At 40.8% G+C, this 21,939-nt stretch overlaps 1 protein-coding gene across 2 annotated transcripts in view; it reads right to left on the bottom strand.

Annotated features, from left to right (window-relative positions):
* Window positions 1–799: 799 nt before the first annotated feature.
* WDR11 (WD repeat domain 11) overlaps window positions 800–21,939 on the bottom strand; it is a 68,190-nt gene continuing 47,050 nt past the window's right edge. Inside the window, exons 20-29 of one of the 2 annotated variants that reach the window (XM_035137578.2) lie at window positions 21,462–21,570; window positions 20,347–20,409; window positions 18,379–18,444; window positions 16,443–16,620; window positions 15,721–15,816; window positions 15,351–15,516; window positions 14,738–14,835; window positions 13,590–13,735; window positions 12,535–12,614; window positions 800–12,127 (exon numbers count right to left, since the gene is read on the bottom strand). In XM_035137578.2, coding sequence (XP_034993469.2) covers window positions 11,979–12,127; window positions 12,535–12,614; window positions 13,590–13,735; window positions 14,738–14,835; window positions 15,351–15,516; window positions 15,721–15,816; window positions 16,443–16,620; window positions 18,379–18,444; window positions 20,347–20,409; window positions 21,462–21,570 — 1,151 coding nt within the window. In that variant the 3' untranslated portion in view covers window positions 800–11,978. The remainder of the gene's footprint in view (window positions 12,128–12,534; window positions 12,615–13,589; window positions 13,736–14,737; window positions 14,836–15,350; window positions 15,517–15,720; window positions 15,817–16,442; window positions 16,621–18,378; window positions 18,445–20,346; window positions 20,410–21,461; window positions 21,571–21,939) is intronic. The other variant, XM_035137577.2, reaches the window with a different exon arrangement.

Genomic DNA, 21,939 nt, shown 5'->3' with positions numbered 1-21,939 from the left:
AGAAGCATGAAGGGAGTGAGCTTCCCCATACCTGATCTAGTCTGCAGTGCCAGACCTTAGGGTCTCAAATTTCAGCAGTGCCCTGTGTGACGCCAAAAATCGGCACCCCCGCCTCTCGTACTCCATTCTACATAATAGTTGTAGACCCCTGCAGCACCCCTGAGGCTCTGCACCAAGTGCGATCGAACTGGTCACATGCCCCTAATTCTGCCTCCATAGTTTAATGCCGGTATTCTGTAGCTGACATCAGGTGAGTGCAGATCTGAACTTTCATCTCCCCTGTTTAAAGCCAGCTCTGTTCACCTAATAGGGTCACCGTATTTTGAAGAGCAAAAGAGAGGACACATTTGCCAACTTCTACTTTTAACTATGGATCGCTATGACTACTCTCACTTTGGTTACCCATGAAAAAGAGGATGCATCCTGGGAAAAGAGGACATATGGCAAGCATTGGAAGGAAGATTTTCCAGTACTGCCCCTGCTGCTCAGCTCTCACTCAAGACGTGCGGCTCCTCGTGTACAAGCATGCATTGGCAAAAAGCTGGTGGCACAGTCTTTAGTTAGTGACTAGATTTATGTATTGGCAAAATAATCTTTTTTAAAAAGTTATGAGCAGTTCTAGGACAGTTTGAGAGAGAGAGAGAGAGAGAGAGAGAGAGAGAGAGAGAGAGAGAGAGAGAGAGAGAGAGAGAGAGAGCATCTGCCTTCCCCAACCGGGCGCCCTCAGCTGTTTTGCACTTTGGTTCCCATCAGCTGACTACACGGGGTGAGCGCGGATTTGAACTCAGGTTGTCCGTGGCCATGCTGGCTGGGGTTGGTGAGGGTTGTAAACCACACCATCTGAAAGGCCTTCTATTGGAGGAGGCTGCTCTAGACTGTTTGAAGACAAATAATGAAATAGTCACAACGTTCAACTTTCTCTTTTGAGCTGTCATGTTCCCTATGTCATATGTTTCCTATTTTAGTTCACACTGTCAGTGGCTGGGCTTCTAAAATGTGCTTTTGATTGTGAAATTTCCAAAGCAATGTTGGAGATTTTCTCTTCTTCATCCCGGTGCTGTGGCTTTCTCCCCAGTTGGTTCTCGTTTAAGAGAAACACAGAGAGCTCAAATGACACACAGAGAGAAGCATCATGCAAACTGTAAGCGAAATGTGGTCCCCTAATGACTTTACGGTGGAATGCTTTAAGGTGCTGCTGCCTAGCAGCACTCCTAAATGAGCTTCTCTGCATCCTGTTATGGCTTCTTACTCCAGGCCTTAAATAATACACTGTATGCTGAAACGGACAGGAAGAAAAGGACAGCCCCAGCATTTTGAATTTCTCTCAAACATGACTTTCCGCAGCCAAGGCAGCATTCTTAACAGGTGATGTAAGGGCTGGCAAAGTTAAAGCAACCTGGCTGTTGAAATGATGATTTATTGAACAAATATATCTCCCAGCAGTAACCGGTCTCTTTCACCTGAGGTCACTTAGGCTCTTACCTTGTCATAGCTTATTGAAAAGGTTTAAATCTGTAAAATCAGTCTCTGGAGCAACAATTCACCAGAAGTTGAGAGGGGGAAAGAACACACAAACATGTACGAGCAAGTTTGTTGATCTGTGCTTTCAAAACTCTGACACGCCAAGTCTTTCCTGTCATAAATTTTCCATGCCCTCCTTTCTTCTGTCAGTAAGATATGTAAACTGATCTAAGTAACACACATTTCAAGTTCTAGATAGGGTCTTCAAGCCTAGGTCAGATGGTTTTTTAAGTACCATAGTTTGCTTTTCACTCTGGAATCAAGAAACCACTGTTTGTTGACTACTTTTGAGCCAAATGCATTCATCATCTATGCTTTTAACATATCTGTCCTCAGAATTTTGACAGGATGTTACAGAGGTCTCATGGAAAACCAAATGTTCTCCAATAATCCACCAGTTCACATTAAACTACTTGAATCAGATCATTTCATTCTGAATTATTTCCACAGTTTTAAGAAAAAGTAGTCTCTGCTTTCTCTTTGCAGAGCAATAGGATTTTTACCTTTCAAGACAGTTAAACAAAAAAGCAGGATTTTCAAGAAAATATTTTATCAAGTGATAGGGGGCAGAACATTTTCTACTGCTATATTTTTCAAAATATTTCCCTCCCGATTTCATAAGTTCTTTAGTATCAATGAATGGTTTCCAACTGCAAACACAATATTAGGCAAAATTGGCAGTTTCAAACAATTTAGCTTTGTTTACTAAATACAAAGTCAAACAAACAATAGTTCTAGTTACAGGTAGGTAGCCGTGTTGGTCTGAGTCGAAGCAAAATAGAAAAAAAGAAAAAAATAGAAAAAGGTGCTACTGAAGGAATTTTTTTCTATTAAAACAAACAAGTTAATTAAATTATTCTAGGGCACCAGCAATTTTTCTGATGCAAACTAATTTTTTCCCAAATGCAAATTGCCATATGCATATCATTCTAATTTTAAATAGTTATTTTTCCACGAAAAGCCACAACACTGCTGCTATTCTGCTAAAATGTAATATTGGGGCTGCCATATCATTAAGCACACTTTTAGATTAAAATAACTACTGAGCTTGTTTCTGTTCCCCACAACAATCACTATTACATGATATAATTAAGTATTCCATATTATGATTCCCTGATCTCTGCTGCACTCTGCTGGATTAAATATGTAAGAATGTCTGTGACTGTCTTTACTAAAGGAGCTATGGTTATCATTTACAGGTTAGGGCATTTCATTGAAAGCAACTATTTTGAACAGTAAATATCATATGCACAGGAGTAGAAAGGAAAACATTTATTCTAAAGAAGAGTCAGTCAGCACCTACATTGTGCTAGGTGTCAGAAGGTAACGGAACAGTACCATCTTTCCTAATGATATTATCATTATGTAATCTAAAATATAATGTAACACATTTATTTCATTTACAGATAACATTCCTTCTGCTACAAAGTAGGGCACAAGACAAGTCACAAACATAAGAAATTATCAAAACAAGATTGCTATATTGTTTTCTTCATTTTTGTCTTAAAACAGTAAATTCATACCTGCAACAGAACAGGGAAGCAATAATCAAAGGTCATATCATAATATAATAATAATTTATTATTTATACCCCACCCACCTGTCTGGGTTTCCCCAGCCACTACTTCCCCAGCCACTACCGAGAAGGCCTGGTTGGTTCCCTGTAACCTCACTTCTTGCAGTGAGGGAACCGCCAGAAGGTCCTCAGTGCTGGACCTCAGTGTCTGGGCTGAATGATGGGGGTGGAGATGCTCCTTCGGATATACTGGGCCGAGGCCGTTTAGGGAGGAAAGAGAATAAGAGGAAAGTTTGAACTTCCATCCCTGGGATGGGAGTGGAAGTGCTGGACCATTGTCTTGCCTCGGTAATGGACTGGATGGCATTCAATATAATGAAGCTCAATCTAGATAAGACTGAAGCACTGTTAGTGTGTGGTTCCCTAGACCAGATGGATTGGAGGTTGCCTGCTCTTCATGGGATTTACACTCCCTCTGAAGGATCGGGTACACACAGATTGGGGGTACTTCTGGATCCATTGGTGCTGACTAAGTTACCCCTAAACATGGGGAAGCTAGCACAAGTCACCACCCTTTCTACTTGCGCAGCCCTTTCGTGGCTGTGATGTACAAATAAGAATTCAGACTATTAGCTATGCAGGGGGGAAATGCAGTTTCATGGTATCTCTAAATCTTGCACATGGTGAGTTATTGTTTGGCAAAAGTCTTCTATGGAACTGAAGCAAGCATACTAAGCGTACAATTCCAGCCTCAGAACAATGCATTCCAGTGAAGTGAGTGACATGTGTATCAAGCTATCTGGACACAGGAATAATTTATAGATTGATTCCTTAACTGGAAAAGGCAGCATCTCAATTGCTGCCTTACTGGGGGTGGAGAGGAGAGGAGGTGTGCATTTGAACGGTTCTGCCAAGGGCAATCGAAAATGGGCATTTTGTGGTATTCAGCTTGGTCTTAGAAGGAAACGAACGAAAATAAAAAGGGTAGCTCTAAACCAGAGATCTCACAGGCACCATAGTCAAAGGATTCCTGATGGGCACAGGACCCCTGATGATGTGCATGCTTAAGCTTCCCCATTTGTTTGAATGGGGGAACAGCTCTGTTAGTTTACACGTTCTTGCCTTGAGCAGCAGCTCTGGGTGTGGATCGCAGCATACATTGGCCTGGGGCTTTGGGCATTGACTGCTTTACAGCATAGGATGTGTGATAGAGGAATGGGAGGCAGGCCAAATTAGTAAGGTATACCCACTGTATTTTTGGAAGCCTTTGTAGCTCACTTCCTGGCTTTTATGCCTCGCGGGTTCATATCTTTACATTATGTAGTCTGCCTTGGCCAAGTTCCAGGTCAGGGAACCCAGTCGAAGTGAGTCAAACAAGAGCAAGTTTGTTTAGTGCCTGTGTCTCATGTTAGGGATAAGAAGTGCCCGAGAGGAAAGGTGGGCGGGGGGCATAGCCATGAAAACAAGAGCAAAAGAACACTGATCTGGCAAATTACTTCCTCCGAGTCTGGAAGGCTCTGTTAAAAAGAAAAGAAAAAAATAAAACAAAGGATAAAATGAGCCCTGCTGATGAAATGCCTGTTGGATGTTGTCATGAATGGCTTAGATTGTTCCTTAAGAAGGATGCTTGTGGTTTTGCAAAGTAGGAACAACAACATTTAAGAACAGCCATTGCAATTAATTTGACTATAACGAGATAATGAGAGGTCTGAATGGAAGACAAGCTGGTAGCAGGAAATAATTCAGAGGAAACATAAGGGGTGGCTCTTGCAGAACAGCTCTTTCCGCATCACTAGTCCTCGGATTTCATCAACCAAAGTTGAGCCGCTCTTGCTTTTTTGTTCCATGCAAGAACTTAGAACCAGTTATTATTTTAATACAGTTTAGTTCTCCACCTCCTGAGGGAGTCCGTTGCACTGTCTAACAGCTCTGTCAGAAAAAAGTCTCTCCTGGGGGAGGGGGGGTCTGGAAACCTTTTCTCTCAGCTACGTATTAATCCATTTTTGGGGGGACGACTTACACTTCTCCACGCACTCTGAGGCCTCTAAAATGAAGGCTGACATTTACCATTCCTACTAAGGGTACCGAATGCAAGTATTCTTACAGCTCTCATTATCTCAATACATTGGGAACTAGATTTTCATTTGTAAGGTTTAAGTGCGTGCTGCCACCAGGTCCCATTAAGTTCAGTAACATGCTAAACATTGTGCTGTTCCCAACATGTTACTTGTACTTCTTTATAGAAATATTAGTATGTCACTATATCATAAAAATCAAAGTTTATAATCTCTAAGTTTTTTTAAAATAAAAAAAATAAAATTAGAGACCATTAACTATTGCCTGCATAAGCCTGGCACAAAGACCTTTTCAGCATGTGTTTATAGTTTTTATAGTGTTTATAGCCACTCTGGGCGGCTTCCAACAGAAATATTAAAATACACTAATTTCTTAAAGATTAAAAGCTTCCCTAAACAGGGCTGCCTTCAGATGTCCTCTAAAAGTCTGGTAGTTGTTTTTCCTTTTGACATCTGGTGGGAGGGTGTTCCACAGGGCGGGTGCCACTACCAAGAAGGCCCTCTGCCTGGTTCCCTGTAACTTGGCTTCTCACAGCGAGGGAACTGCCAGAAGGCCCTCGGCACTGGACCTCAGTGTCCAGGCAGAACGATGGGGGTGGAAATGCTCCTTCAGGTATACTGGACTGAGGCCGTTTAGGGCTTTAAAGGTCAGCACCAACACTTTGAATTGTGCTTGGAAACGTACTGGGAGCCAATGCAGGTCTTTCAAGACCGGTGTTATATGGTCTCGGCGGCTGCTCCCAGTCACCAGTTTAGCTGCCGCATTCTGGATTAACTGTAGTTTCCGGGTCACCTCCAAAGGTAACCCCACATAGAGCGCATTGCAGTAGTCCAAGCGAGAGATAACTAGAGCATGCACCACTCTGACGAGACAGTCCGCGGGCAGGTAGGGTTTCAGCCTGCGTACCAGATGGAGCTGGTAAACAGCTGCCCTGGACACAGAATTAACCTGTGCCTCCATGGACAGCTGTGAGTCCAAAATGACTCTCAGGCTGCGGACCTGGTCCTTCAGGGGCACAGTTACCCCATTCAGGACCAGGGAGTCCCCCCCCACCTGCCCGCCTCCTGTCTCCCACAAACAGTACTTCTGTCTTGTCAGGATTCAACCTCAATCTGTTAGCCGCCATCCAACCTCCAACCGCCTCCAGACACTCACACAGGACATTCACTGCCTTCACTGGTTCTGATTTGAAAGAGAGGTATTTAATTTTTAAATTTAGTATCTGGCCATTCCATTTCATCCAATCTAACTGTAACACAACACATCATGGGTTACTCAAGACAGCTCCGCACTATGTAAGAACTGAGAAAGGTCAGTTCTTTCCATTGCAAGCAGTGTTCATATGTCTGATCACATTTCAGCCTCATCTGGATACATATTTCCTCCCATACTTTGCTCCCACCAAGATCTGCAGTGAGGAAGAGTAATCTTATGGCAGCTTGTCAGAACCAATAGATCAAAGGTGAAGCATAATTGAAATAGAAAAGAATGACTTAACCTGTCACCAGCCTGCCTTCGGAGGAATCTCTATTTACATTTCATAGCAACAGAACCCTCTCGCTTGCAGTTATGAATTTTATCCACTTATTTTGAAGAAAAGGGAGTGATTACATGCTGCCAGCATATATTTGGGCATAAAGGAAAGTGTAAAGTATTTAGTACATGAAAGCTCATTTTCATATGATCCATGTGGCCAGGCAACTGAATTGTTAATAATGATTTTCCCCACCTGCTATACCTTTTGCACACCACCAGGGGCAGCAAGAGAGTTCAATGTAGCCATTGTAGAAGGGAGAAAAATTCCAATTGATTCTTATGTTTTAAGTAGTTTGTGCACTTTCCAGTTCTAAAGCTTCCCTGTTTGCTCCTGTCCCTAGCCTCTGTATGCTTTCTCCCAAACTGATCTCTTTCTTTGAGGAAGAACATTGCTTGTCAACACTGTGTTGACAGTTTCCTGCATCTGTGGTACCACAGCAACTCAGCCAATGGCTTACAGATGGACGAAAACAGATATAACACACCAAAGCTTATGGCACAGTGATGTGAATGACACTTTCACTAAGTACCTCTGTGCAATATCAGGGTACACCCACAATTTCTAGGATTACAACACGCTTAACTGATTTTGAAACTAAATTTTAGTAACTTTTCCATGACTTAACAACAAAAAGCATTTTACAATGATTTGTTCCATCTTTGTACAATGAATTGACGGGGTAATTCATATTGTGAAAAATATACAAACTTTAAGGCTGTAATGCTGTGCATATTTAGTTGGGAGTAGACCTAGCTGAACACAGTGGGGCTTACATCTGAGTAAACATGCACCAGATCATGCTGTGGAGCACATAAACCCACTGTAAGTAAGACTTCTCTCAACGTCAACGATTTCCAAACATGATGGTACTGATTTAAAAAATATTAACTATCACTATTGTGAAATTCTAGAGTGGCAAATGCACAGCCTTGTTTTTACAAAAAGACTGCTGCTGCTATACATGTCTTAATGATGGAGCCTACTGAGAGCATGGCTGGCAGTATGTTATGTGACTTAGCCTAAAAGTTAAAGCCTCAAGCCAGTTCTGTTGTGAATTTACCCAAGGCCAAGTTATTACATGTTCTCTCTTTACCAATGGACCAGGACATTGCTGTGTTGACTTTCAATGCAATATTATGTTTAGCACCTCCTTCCTGTATCCCACTTCAAGTTTTTGTCTACAGCTTGCAAGGGGACACGGACACTGAATGCAGTGATGTGACAGTAGCACACTTTAAAAAAAACCACACAAAACCCCGCGAGGTGTTTCCAAAGTGAGTTGGCAGGAGTTGCACACTTCCTGTATTGTCTAAAAGGAATGCATATTGTGACAAGTGAAATGTGTTGAGGAAGATGTCTAGAACACTTCAAGACATTATAATAATAAGTCCACAAATTTGGAGACTACTGAGCAACTTTAAGTAATTGTGTGTCAATTGAATTAAAAAGGGTTTCTTACAGGCGTCCTAAAAAGAGGGACATGTCTTTCATAAGGAGGAGAAAAGAAAGGGAAAGCAAATTTAAGAGACTGGAAGATATATGGAAAAAATAGACTACAAAAATTATGAATATTGACAAACCGCTAGCAAATGAGTAAATTATCAAAATCAGGATAATCAGTTTTCTGAACATTATTCACTCAACAAGCACTATTTTGAATTGACCAGCTTTCATGAGCACAAATAACATATAATCATGTTTTTCCCCCAGCCAGTATTTCTAAGAGATAACTTGACCCGCAATACAAAAAAATAGATTATTTTTTTTGGGGGGGGGGGATGTCACTGTGAACCAAAGAAATAAAAATGCAGTCATCATATCCTAGACCTGTGTTTTTTCTGATAGAGGTATTTCTCCTGTGAGCTGCCCTATTAATTCCAATGAACACAGCATTTTCATGCATGTGGAAGGAGATGCCCACAGATCTGATGCTTCAGTCGAAATTAGTGATATCCCTCCACCCAGACTTTTACAATTCCTGTCAGATACAGTGAATGAATGGGATAGGTCTTGCAGGCTGAGAATATCTGTAAGCAAGCATCTTCATACATTTCTACAGCTTATGGCCATTTTGCTTCCAGACATCATAAATGGGTTTTGAACAGATCTCTACTTAGCCATGGTATATAGTACCTAGCATAGTTTTAGGATGTCTTCAAGTGGCTAACACTACTGTTTAGCACTAGCACAGAAGGCAGGCCACTCAAACAGCCTTGTTAACCACAACAGCCTTTCAACCATTGCAAAGACTCCCTGTATTTCAAGAAGTCTGAGGATATGAGTAAGACTATTCTCAGTCTAAAATTCTAACAATTTTGAAATCACAACTTGATGAAAGAGGCGGCATCAGAATATCCTCTACTGCACAGATCCTATGAAGCAATCTGTATGAAAAGGAGTCAAAGGAGACATTCAAAATACAGTTAAATGAATCCACAGTTCAGTGCACATTACACATTGCCAGAAACCAATAATCCAGTTCCCAGAGAAGTCGAAAATCCAACCAACATGAGCATTTCTCTCACGAGAACTTGAAAAGGGGTCATTTTGTTGTTCTTCCTTTGGTAAGATATTTCATTTCGCCCTTCGCTGTGCCAAAGTGGCATTAGCTGTTAAAGGCAATGCAGCCGTCTGTGTGGTTGCTGTGATCCAAAGCAGAAACACTGGTTTCACATCAATCCATCAGTATTGCACAATTAACTGATTTGTTTAAACTGGCAAACAAAGTTGTGTTTGAAGACCTAGAACCCATTTCTAAGTGCAAGTCATAAGTGAAATTATAAAATCATGGAATGCAAATAGATCCTGACAATACACCCTTATAATTAACACAATGAACAAAATAATATGGGCAAGTTTAAATAACCAAATCCCAAATGTGCATTTTCCCCCTGTTTTCTTGTACTCTGCATTACTATTTTATTATTATGAAGCCCATGTAGGTAGGGAATCTTCCTCCCAAGGCTGTAGTTTTATAAAGTCTTCATGTGTTTGCTCATTTCTGACTCTCCATCCCCACCCATAGGGTGCTTGCTTGTGAAATATACATTTGCTCTCACTGAATGATTTACTACTATTTACGACTATCTCCTACTATCAAGAATGATGTAGGGGGAAGCTGTCCCAAAGTGATAACACCTTTTTCTGCTCTAAGAATGAGTGAGTGCATCATGGAATTTGGTACTGTACTGCAGCTATACATTTTAAGCACAGTATACCCATTATATTAGATTAGATCATCAGTCGAAAAGGAGGAAACTTTTGTGTGCTTCCTTCCATTGAAGATGCATACTTATAAAAACAGAACCCATAGATACCTCCGTGGAACCAAAGCGATTCAGGAAGCCATATATATTGTGCCACAGTGATGATGAAAACCCATGCTGATTTTCTGGAGGAGAAACGCTGCATAAAATATTTAAAAATATACATTATTTTTCATTAATAAAGCTTTAATGTATACAGAATGGGATGGCAGCCTCAACACAGAGAGACCAGGCCGTGATCAGAATGTATTTGAGCGTGCAATTAAACACACACATAATGCCCAATATACAAATTGAGAAATAAAGAATTAGAATAATAGAAGTGTGCTTTCTTCCTAAACCTACAAGCTGTAGGTTGAATGTGTCCCCTAAGCCTCTCTGGCCCTTAGAGGTTTCCTCAGGCCAAGACCCTCACTGGCCTGCTACCTTGAGTGGTTTTGTCTGGTGGGAATTTATTTCATAAAATTTATATAGTCTGTAAAGAAAACACACATAAAAAATTCGAAAAAAGAGCCCTTGAACTTTGATAATGTTTCTTGCTTGTAGGATCAAGGACAGAAGAGCTGGAGTGGGGCTTTCACACGACTGCAATGTAGACTGCACTACAGAAGGTAAGAGTTTTATTTGTTGCTCCACCTACTACGGGCCTTGGGCCCCACCAACCACTGGCATGCAGGCCACACAAGGCTGCCCCCACAGGGAAATGTGGCTCTGAAAAAGGGCCCCCATCCCAGTTCCCAACAGAAAACAACATTATGCAACTGGCAGAAGTTTAACCTCGGTTTCATTTAAACTAGGTTAGGATTATAGGTTTATTTAAAATAGCCAAGAGAGCTCAGTAAAATGTACATGAGAGCATACTCTCATTTTTAGTTTTATTTGCAAAATGAGCAGCTTTAAAGGAGGATCGGACAAAAGGAGGGTAAAGCTATTATGACCAGGAGTCACGATAACCATATACAACCTCCAGAATCAGAGGCAGCATGAGGGGACTTCTGCATAAACGTCCAGCATGAAATGGACTTTTGCACTCATGCCCTGCTTGTGGGCTTCCCATAGGCATCTGGTTGACCACTGTGGAAAACAGGATGCTGGGCCAGATGGTAGGTCTTTGGTCTGATCCGGCAGGGTTCATATGTTTTTTATTCAAGTCCACTTGAAATTTCATCTATGTCTCTTGCTGGGCTCCTTCACAGCAAGAACTTGGGAAATTCCAGAGCTTGTCTGACAATGCTTGGGAAGCATCCCAACAAGGTGCTAAAGCTCATGCAGGATCCCATCACACATTTTCTCATCCAAGTGGCAGCAAGCAAGTCCACAGCAGGGCTTACTAGTCATGTGGGGTGAAGGAAGACATAGACAGAGATCATGCTTTAAAACGGAATCCTGTCCAAGCTTTTCCTCAACTGGTAAGGAAAAATGGTCAGACAAGCTCTGGGAATTGCATAGCTCCTGTGCTTTTGGGTGAAAGAGTCTCCCCCTTTTTGAAGATGCTCACTTTGAGATGAAATACCAGGTCATCTCCAGTATCAAGTGAGCAAGCTGCTTAGATGTTGCTTGAAGCAGTGATATATTTAGCAGAGCGAGTGAAGCAGTGTACAAACTGAAATGTATGCTCCCTTTCACAAAGCCACAGAGGATGCTAGAGTGCAGGACTGAGTCCCAATATCATCTGCATCATTGCAAGAGATTCTGCTGGAAATGTCAGATCATGTGATATGGGTGCATGGGGGTTGCAAAATGTTGGACTGCTCCTGGCTCTGTACTTTTCATTCAAAGACACCAGAAGAGGAATCATTTCTTTACCTTAAGTAGCTAAAAGTTATTATGAGCACTTGAATTTTGGTTTAAGAGAAATGCAGACATTTCCTTAACTCATTATCTCTACAAATTAGGAGAAAATTCTGTCCACAGATGACATTCAGCATTTCCAATTTCTACTGTGACCAAACTGTATTTTTCACCATAAAGAAGCCACCTTCATTGTCTTTTAAAAGAGTTACTTCACTGATGACTACATCTGATGGGAAATCTCAGGTTTTAGTGGTTCGCTTAAGAGCTGTCATTCTTCTTCTTTCAGCTGTTCAAGTTCATTCAATAGATCTTTACCAGCTGGTCCCGCTTTTGAGGCAAATAAAGTGGCAGCCTGTTTAAACCCCAGAGTCTTCAGGCTTCTGGCATAGTCTGCAAATATTGCATGGATGAGTTTTTGTAAAGTGGGGGTTAAGGAATGCACAGAGTGAAGTGAGTAAACAGACAACCAGCTACCAGACCTCTTCTCTCCCATCCCCCACAAAACAGAGTCATCATAATGACTCCAGAAAGTGATGCAAATTAATTTAAATTAAATTAAATAATTAAAATTTAATACTTGGCTCTTGAACATGAAAATGCCCAATACTACTTGTGCTATTTTTCACTGAACACTCTGCTTATAATCACCTGGATCATCCATTTCATTTTGGGGAAAATGTTATCCCTTCCCTCAACAATGAATTTTTCTTCTTCTCCTCTCAAAATGAGTAATTCAGTTGAAACACACATTACATAGTACAGAACCCCCAAAGCAGTCCTATTTAAGAGACGTCTTGTATTCAGTCACTGAATAAAAAGGATATTTGCATCTTCGTTGACTTCAATTGTGCCATAGTTGAGACAAGCTTCAACAAACAAGGCTGCCCTGTCAAAATACCTCATGCTGTTAAAAGAGAATAGATTATTTTTATTTTTTAAGGGCAGGGCAGCTTACAACATTCTCTGTCACTATGAGAGTATGTTGAGAGGCTTGCGACTGTACTCAGGAATGCCTCTAATGCAAAACTTGGAAAGGGTCACAGGCTCAGCTCCCTAATTCTGAGCAAGAATTTATATAGCACGTGCATTTGTGCCACCAAAAGTAAAAGTACTACTTTCTAGCCTCTACTGATTAAAGAAATATAACAGTTCAAACACATTAACAAGGAGATACAAATAGTAGTTTACTCATTTTGTGGCTTTTGAGGCCCACTGCGTGAAATTATGTCTCTTGCGTACATGTATCTATCTGCCACCTGAAGATTCCCCATAGCATTTGATGGAGTGGACTCTAGTCCATGAAAATGCTTGTATTCCATAGACCTCTGCCCAGCATTTACATAGTTCTCTTACATTGTATGTTTGTGTGCAACTGCGCTCACACACCTCTATAGTATCTACCAACTGAAAATGACACTTCAAGTGAGCTAATCCATGAATGATTATACCACAATATATCTGGCTACCAAAGGACACTTATTGTGTTTACTGTAACAGACTAAAACACAAATAGTAGCACAATACAATAAATGTCTACTGAAGTTTAATGAAGCTCACACCCAGGTAACTGGGTACAAGATTGGAGCCCAATCAGATTACTTACTGAAAAATTAAGGTGCTCTCTCTCAGAGAAAACACATGCACTTGAACTTATTCTGCTTATTCAGATACGCCCTTTAGGTATAATTGCTGTTTTAATTCTCAATTGGATGTGCATCTTTTCTACTTTTGGTTTTCCTCTGTTTGAATATATGGTCCTGTTGTTGACCTCAAAAATTGTAACAGTATTTTTACGTATGCCGCTGAGTATATACATCTATTGAGGAATGCCTAGGAAATTTTCAAATAAACAAAGCAAAGAAAAAATGTCACATTTGACCTGTGCAACATCTCTGCAACTCTCACGAAGCAACCCAGGGAAAGGAGGACAAGGATGGCCTTGGATTTCTGATTGATTTGTGGAGAACAAAGGTGATCAACCCAACGCTTGAACACATCAGCACACTCCTCTGGATTCAGACGAACCTGCGACAGATTAGAAATATTTAAATATTTTAATTTTGAGCCATCTTAGAAGCCAAGAAACAGCACAATAAGGTACAAAAATATACGTAATATTGTATACCAGTTATATTGCCTCTCCTTTGGAAAACAAAATTTGGGGGTGGGGAGCATTCTTACAGATTTGTATTCGCACAATTGTTTTGGTGAACATCCTGCAGAAAGCACCAGTGTTCCCGCCATGAATTCCAAGGTCAGGTCCTGCCAAGAGCCTTGAGCGGAAATATATTTCCCCAAAAGCAAGAGGGTTCCAGTTAAGCATGGTAAGTGGAGTAGCAGAAAGCAACAATAACACCATCACAAGAGGCAAGGTCAGGGAAATGTCTTGACCACCATAAACAGCACAAGGGAGCTTGAGAGGCTATAGAAACTGGAGGCAAAGAGTAACATAGGGTCAGAAGGAGACTGTGAAGGAAGACATGGGGAGGCAAAAGTAAGAACCTGGAAGTAAAAGCTGGGCCTGAATATAATAAATAAATAAATAAATAAATAAATTCCAGAGATCTGTGAGTTTCCAAACAAGCGACACGGGCAGGACTTACCTGGAAGTATTTTGAGGGAAAACAACTTGTCAGCTGTTATAGACAGACATATCTTATATCTCACTGCCAGAAGCAGCTCATTTCCAAAGGCAATGATTCTGGTTAAACAACTCTTCTCCCTTGGAATTGGCATTAACAGCCTCCCACTGCCATCCCAATGTTTGCTGCTTCCATTCAGAAGTCTGCAATACTCTCTTTGATGTGTATCGCTAAAACTGAACAGTCTTCAGTGTGATGTTTCCTGAACAGGCTGTCACCAAATACATCAAAATGTGCATGCGTGGAATTTACCTCCCCCCAAGAGTGAAAAACACTGAAGCTGAGAATACCTCACCCTCCTGTGAGTGAACTAAGAGTGTGCCGGCTTTAAACATTTATTAGCAAGGAGAAACTTATACAGGATAGACTGAGGAAAATTGCCTACTTTTGCAAGCCATGCTGCTCGATTCCATTCACCGTAGGTCTGCAGGTAACGACAGGCATCAGCAGCTTTATCTATTAAACACAGTAACTGGACCCCCTCTGAAAAAGAAGTTGTCTGAGCTTAACAAGACACAATTTAAAAACATGGAGAATATCAAGGAAATTGTAAGTATTCCAACCTGGAGAGTGCAAGCAGCCCAATTTCCCTCTGACCCTTAATGGGTTCTGGAGGCAAACCCTGTAGAAAGACACTTAAAAGAGCCCAAAGAAACTTTCTAAGAGCTCAAAGAAACCATTCAGTTGCAGTGCCGTGTTTGCACCTAACTTTATTATCCCCCTTCTTTTAATGCTCCATTAGCACAAAAAAGTATAGATATGTCTGCTTTTATCTACAAAGGCAGTCCCTGCACAGCATAAAATCAGCTGAACTTTATCCTAGCTAAATATGATGCAGGCAATTTTGCAAGTGTCTAGCGGCACTCAAAACTGGGAGCGGTATCCAACTAAGTGCTGCTTTGGGCTGCACAAAGGAACTTGCCCTCCCTCTCCTCTCCCCCCATGACCCCTAAGTCAGTTCAGTAATTTGGGCTCAAGAAACAGAAAGAACAGTTCACCTGCCAGCTTTCCATTTGCAATCATGTTGGTCGCTACCAATTTAATAGTACTTTGGGAAGGACCCGAGGAAGTGACTGTTGTGACCAGACATGCCTTTAAGGAATCACAGTAGTAATAGGGATTCTCGGCACTTGTCTCCAGAAGCAACTGTACAGCTCTGTCAGTCTGGGAAAGAGGAAAAACAAAACATTATGCAGCTTTCAATGGTTCCTTTACACTCAGAAATACCTAACCCACCACACAAGTTTTTTTTTTAAAGAAAACAAAAATGACATTGTAGCGATGCCTAATGTCAATGTTTTACTCATTTATTCATAGCCTGCTAATAAACTGAACAACTGTAGAAAGTCTAAACTAGGTGCCACAAACCTGTCCCAAAAGCAGCAGCTGGTCAGTGCATTTTTTGGTGTGGTCGTAATTTGATCTCTTAACTTCTTGGAGATTGACCCTTTCAAGCTGGAATTTCTGCAAATAATCAAGTGATTAAGAAACTGAGAATGATTTTTTCAGAAAACAAGACATATGAGACTACACTACCAATGAATCCAGGTATTTAGATTGCATCACTTTGGGTCTATGATTGACAATACGCTGTGGGTTTGCCTGACAATGAAGTTAAGCTATTGGAAATTTAGCCAATTTGTACAATAGGAGACAGGAATATTTCAGTTAACTCCTCTGTTTCTGAAAGCTCCTCAAATTCACAACCAAGACCAGTGAACCTGTTGATTGTAATTCACCTAGTCTTTAGAGCAAAATTGGTATAAATCAGGCCACAGGCTATGGGGCAATGTAGGCTATAAATGCAAAATAAAAAATAAATACTATTTCTACAGTGATCAGTGACCAATGTTCTCTAAATTCAACAAACATTGAACCGTGCTGCACATCTATTTACATTCCTTGTAAACCACTTAGAGATTTTATTATAACCAAGTAGTATAACTGCTTTAAAAAACCCACACATAATTAAATATTTTGGTGCATGAATAACAAAAACAATTAGACATGCTCTTAAATATAAAAGCTCTGAATAAGAGAAGAGCCTTTATGTCAAAGAGATTTGACTTAGTTTTAAAATCTTGCAATACCTGGAAATAAGAATTTTCACACAGTATATCATAACATATATCTAGTGGATTGATCCATTTTCCTTGAGGAATCAGTGTGTCTTCTGCTTTTACAGTTAATGGTTTCCCCCGGGAAAAAGTATGCAAATAATGGGCGGCAGCAGTCCAGAAATGCAGCTCAGATTCATCTCCATACAGCCTAGCAAAATAAAACAACTGCCATTATATTCACCATCAGCAACACAAAGAAGTAAGAAAATAGGCAATTTATTTATCATATATAACCCATTTTCCTCCAAGGAACCCATCTTGCCCTCACAACCTTGTGAGGTAGGTTAGGCTGAGAGTGATGACTGCTTCAAGGTGAGCTTCATGGCTTGAATGGGGATTTGAAACCTGGTCTCCCAGATATTAGAACCCAATACTCCCAATACTTTAACCGCTACACCACATGGTTCTGCACTGTACAATCTTCCCCATGAGGAAAGGTTACAACAGTGGGGAATTTTAGTTGAGAACAACATCATGTAAAGGATATACAAAATAAATCATGGTATAGAGAAGCAGACATAGGTTTTCCTTCCTATCTAAGACTCATACAATGAAACTGAATGTTGGAAGATTGAGGACAGACAAAAGGTTGCACTTCATCACACAGTGCATATCCAAGCTATAAAATTTACTGCATATCATGGAAGCAATGGCCACTAACTGGGACAGCTTTAAAAGGAGATCAGGCAAATTCAGGGAGAATATGACTATCAATGTCTACTAATCAGGATGGCTGTAGCCAGTATCGAAGGGATTATGCCTCTAAATACCAACTGCTAGGGATCTCAAGTGGGGAGGGCACTTTTGCGCTCATGTCCTGCTTGTGGACTTCCCATAGGCATCTAATTGGCCACTGTGAGAACAGGAAGATGGATTGGATATAACTTTGGTCTGATTTAGCAGTGCTCTTCTTATGCTAATTGCTGTGTAACAACAAAGAGCAGGCAACATACCCCATTTAGGATTATGATGCGACCAGTGGTGGCTGGTACCCACTGGAGCTACTAGGGCAGAAGACAGTGAGTCCATCAGTAAGTAGAGCCAGAACCAATGACAAGCGGAGACAACTAATTCTACTTGCCACCAACTTCCTCCCTACTGAGTTCCAGAAGGGCAACACCATGCAGTGATACTCCCTGTACTGGTTGTAAATAGGAAGGTGGGCAGGTGGAGGCTGACTGAAAGCAGCTTGAGGTTGGTGGAGCAGTGTGCTATTAGCTCAAATGGGCAAGCCTCCTTTGGCTACTACAGATGGTCCTTTCTACTATTTCCCCACATGTACAGAAAATTAAATTAACATGCTGGTTTTCTACAGGCAAGAACGTTCAGCCACACAATCTTATACCAGCATTCTGACCTGGCAAGTCCCAAACCTTGATGTATGCTTTCCGGACGATGTATCTTGCACAAGTAAATAGATGCACTCGCACAAAAAGGATTAAAGGTGATTGGACAGGTAGTTAAAGACAGAAAGGCATCTGCTGTACAGTGGTACCTCTGGTTATGAACGCTTCTGGTTACGCACGCTGTGGGTTACGAGCACTGCTAACCCAGAAGTAGCTGCTCCTAGTTGTGAACTTTGCTCCGGGAAGCAAAAGTGCGCCTCAGGATAAGAATGGTTTCTGGTTACGAACGGACCTCCAGAACAGATTCAGTTCGTAACCAGAGGTAACACTGTACATAGCTTTATAGATAGCACCACCAAATGCAGAACTTCAAATGATTTTTTTATTAGAAACATACCCCTTTGCACCTATCATTTATACAGGAATGCTGATTCTGATACAGAAAGCTTGCTCTAATAGTCCTATTGGTTTTAAACAAAAAGACCAATCACCAGGCTCAGGACTACAGACAAATTACTCGCGAAACAGGGATTGTGCTTTTGACTTAAGTTCTGTGTTACCTTGAAACCAATAGACATCGTTGCAAGAGGGTGAACTCTGGATCAAGCAAAAGTTTCTTGATGTCACTAAGAAAAGATAAAACCATTTATAGTTCCGTATCTTGCTATGGAACACATTCAGACACATTATGTGCATCAACCTAGATACTTGCAGGTGGTTGTTGTTTTTACTTTAAAGGAAACCATTTCCCACACATTTTTATAAAAAGGAAAAAGGTAAACATGCAAATTATAACCACTGAAACTTGACAGGGAGCTTTGTATGCAAAAAGTCCCAGGTTCAATCCCTGACATCTCTAGGTAGGATTGGAAAAAAACTCCTGTCTGAAATCCCGGAGAGCTGCTGCCAGTCAGTGTAGACAATATGGAACTAGACCAGGCATCCCCAAACTTCAGCCCTCCAGATGTTTTGGACTACAATTCCCATCATCCCTGACCACTGGTCCTGTTAGCTAAGGATCATGGGAGTTGTAGGCCAAAACATCTGGAGGGCCGCAGTTTGGGGATGCCTGAACTAGAGGGACTGATAGTCGACTTTGTATAGTCTGACTCTGTATAAGGCAGCTTCCTGTGTTCATATAGAGTCAGTATATCACTATTACAGGATTTAAGTTATTTATACAGAATGACATCCATCTTTACAAAACCATTCAATCAATGACTCATTTAAAATCAGATAATTTGTACTCTTTAATTGGTGATTCATAGCCATTCAATTAGAAGCATGGAGCTGTTTTGTATGCTTGTCAATATCAGTGTTTTATTGCACTAGAATCCCAATAAGATTCTCCTGCTGGCATGCTATTTCTAGTATTGCTGCTAGCAAGACAAAAGGATGGCTGTCCAAAAAGACATTACACTGCCTATTTAGCTACAAGTACAAAATTCTAGGGCATGACTTCATCAATGGTTTGCCTCCAGAACCCATTAATGATACTATATTCTTGGCATATATGAAAATATGTTCCCATAGCCCCTCCAGTATTTTGGGGAAACATTTATTATTAAGGGGATGTTGCAGATTTTTAAAGAAAAAGTAAGCTTGAAGCGTATGGCAAATTTTGGACATGATAAAGCTGAGTCATGCATTAAAACTGTATTTAAGTGCATGTAGTATATGCCTGCACGGATTCTGCATCACACTAAACTATTTTGTCAATAGGTAACATTAATTTGGCTTCTAGATCAATAAGACTGCCAGTAGCGGTACTGTCAGGGGGACTCCTTACAGAGAGCCTCCCCCAGTCATCCTGACCAGGACTTCACCCAGCAATGATGCCAGCAGCGGGTCAGGAGGGAGCGATATGGAGAGAGGGCTCCAAGATGCTGCTGAGCCCTTGCACCGACTCAGATGGCCAGTAGAGGAAGGAAGGCTCAGAGACGCAGCGGAGTCACAGCAACTTCCCAGCCAACAAAGGGAGATGGGACGCAGCCCCTTCCGGCGCCCGATTTGAGGCGCGCGCCCAGACGTAGGGCTAATGGGAGGCGTTTTGGGGTCCCCAAGCTCTTATGTTGGATCAGAAACCGGAAGGCGGTATTGCCAGGTTCTGAATCGGACTAGGCAGTCATGTTTTCTGATGTCTCTGCACTGTAAATAGTATGCACAATAAAACTCTTAATGACAGAGCGGACTGGAGCGGCTTTACTCGAGAGTAGCAGCAACAATCCCCTGACAGATACTAACACAAAAAGTATAAATATAAAACTGTTCTATAAGTTTCCTTGTCTGTCACGCAGTCTTATACACTACTCAGAAGAAACTCCATTAAACTGAATGGTAGTTATTCTGACGCTAGCATGTATAGGATTTTAGTCTATATAGGTTTGAAGTTGACTAGATCTGATAAGAAATATGAACTGCCACATTAATATCCCTCAAGATGGATATCGGGGAGTAACAGAGGAGAACTCAAAAGAAAACAATGTTAATGCATTTTAGTAGCATAACACAAACTGAAATATGCTTACTTTGACAGTGAATGCAACTGTTCCTGTAGCAGATTTTTAACACTTTCATTCTCTGGATAATTTCTGCAAAGCAAACATTTGATTTAATAGACAAGTATCTACAGCCTCAGATGAAACATCCCAATCTGATGAAGAGCATGGCACATGCTGCAGAATCGTGAACATCCTGTGCCATGCTCATAGTTCAGATAAGCCAAAGGAAGAAAAAAGCAAGTCTAGAGTGTGAGACTAGGGTCTGCTGTTTCCAGGAACTGCTCTCATTGTGAAACTTTTCTACCGTAGGTGAGCCAAGTTTGTTTGGATGCTGGGTAAGAACACAGAGGGAGGGTGTGTCAGAAGGAAAATGAATTGATATTGATTTATATATATATATTACTTTGTATTAATGTAACATTTTTATATGGAACCATATATTTTTGTAATATTTTGTTTAAGCTGTCTGTTGTTTCTTCAGTGTTTTGTATACTACTTAGATATATTTTAATATATTAAGCAGTATAGAAATTAAATAATCAAATCAAAAATAATCAAGAGCAATCAAAGTTGAAAGAAGTGGGTTTCTCTCAGGTCTGGATCAGTGTTTAGATGCTGACAGGATGTCCCACAGTCGCTCTGAGCACTTTTCTCCATTTCAAGTCAGGACTTTGAGTCACCGTCTCTCAAAACATCCATATCTGTCAACCAAGGACTCTTACAAAGTCCAGTGAATGGAAAAGTTTTCCCTTTTAATGCAATGTTAGGAGCGCTCCACTCATGTAAAGGGAGAAATGGATGCTCAGAAATCCCAACTCTGCAGTCATTAGCACTTCTTAGGGCTATTCCAAATTGAACCAAATTGCATTTATTTGTACTTCAATACATTGAAGCTCTACATGTGCATGTATGCAAGGAACCAGTGGATTATTCATGCATGAACAGGAGAGAATATACTTTGCCCATGGATGGATACACTAAAATGATGATTAACTATCACTTCTAGATGGGTAAAATTCAAGTATTTAAATGGAAAGTAGTTGGGTTTTATCACCCACCCACATACCCCTAAACAGTTAGTGGGCACGTTGCCATTTTATAAAAAGCAGGTGTTTCAATATAATAATATATATTAGACTTACATATGTGAAATATCAAGAGAGTATTTATTGTTCCATGGTTGGTGTAGCAAAAATGCTTTCAATGCTAAGGAAGCTCTTGGAACAAGTAGATATGGGCACCACACAGGTTCTAGAAACAAAACAAAAAAAAGGGAGGAGAAAGAAAATCTGTTGTTTGTCAATCTGATATTAAAGAACTTGGGATCTGTGCTTGCTTACAGTGAATCTGCAATGGAGTCCGAGAAGGCTTGTTTTCATTAGAGTGTTCCAAAAAGAACTGCATCTCCAGAATTGTTGCCATTGCACAGACCGTAATATGGACCTGTGTGATTTTGAGTGCATACCCTGGGAATCATGACCAAGGGTTAAGAGACTGGTTTTCTCTTTTGTTCTCGGTTGTCAATGCTTAGCTTCACTGGAAATATTTGGCTTGCAGGCATACTGTAGTCTGGGTTTCAAAAACTGATTTGTAAAGGTAACTGGGTTGGATCCCCTTCAT

This window comes from Zootoca vivipara, chromosome 5 (assembly GCF_963506605.1).
Source record: "Zootoca vivipara chromosome 5, rZooViv1.1, whole genome shotgun sequence".
Classification (NCBI taxonomy): domain Eukaryota; kingdom Metazoa; phylum Chordata; class Lepidosauria; order Squamata; family Lacertidae; genus Zootoca; species Zootoca vivipara.
The sequence above is the reverse complement of the archived record's forward strand: the minus strand, read 5'-3'. Positions and strand labels throughout refer to the sequence as shown.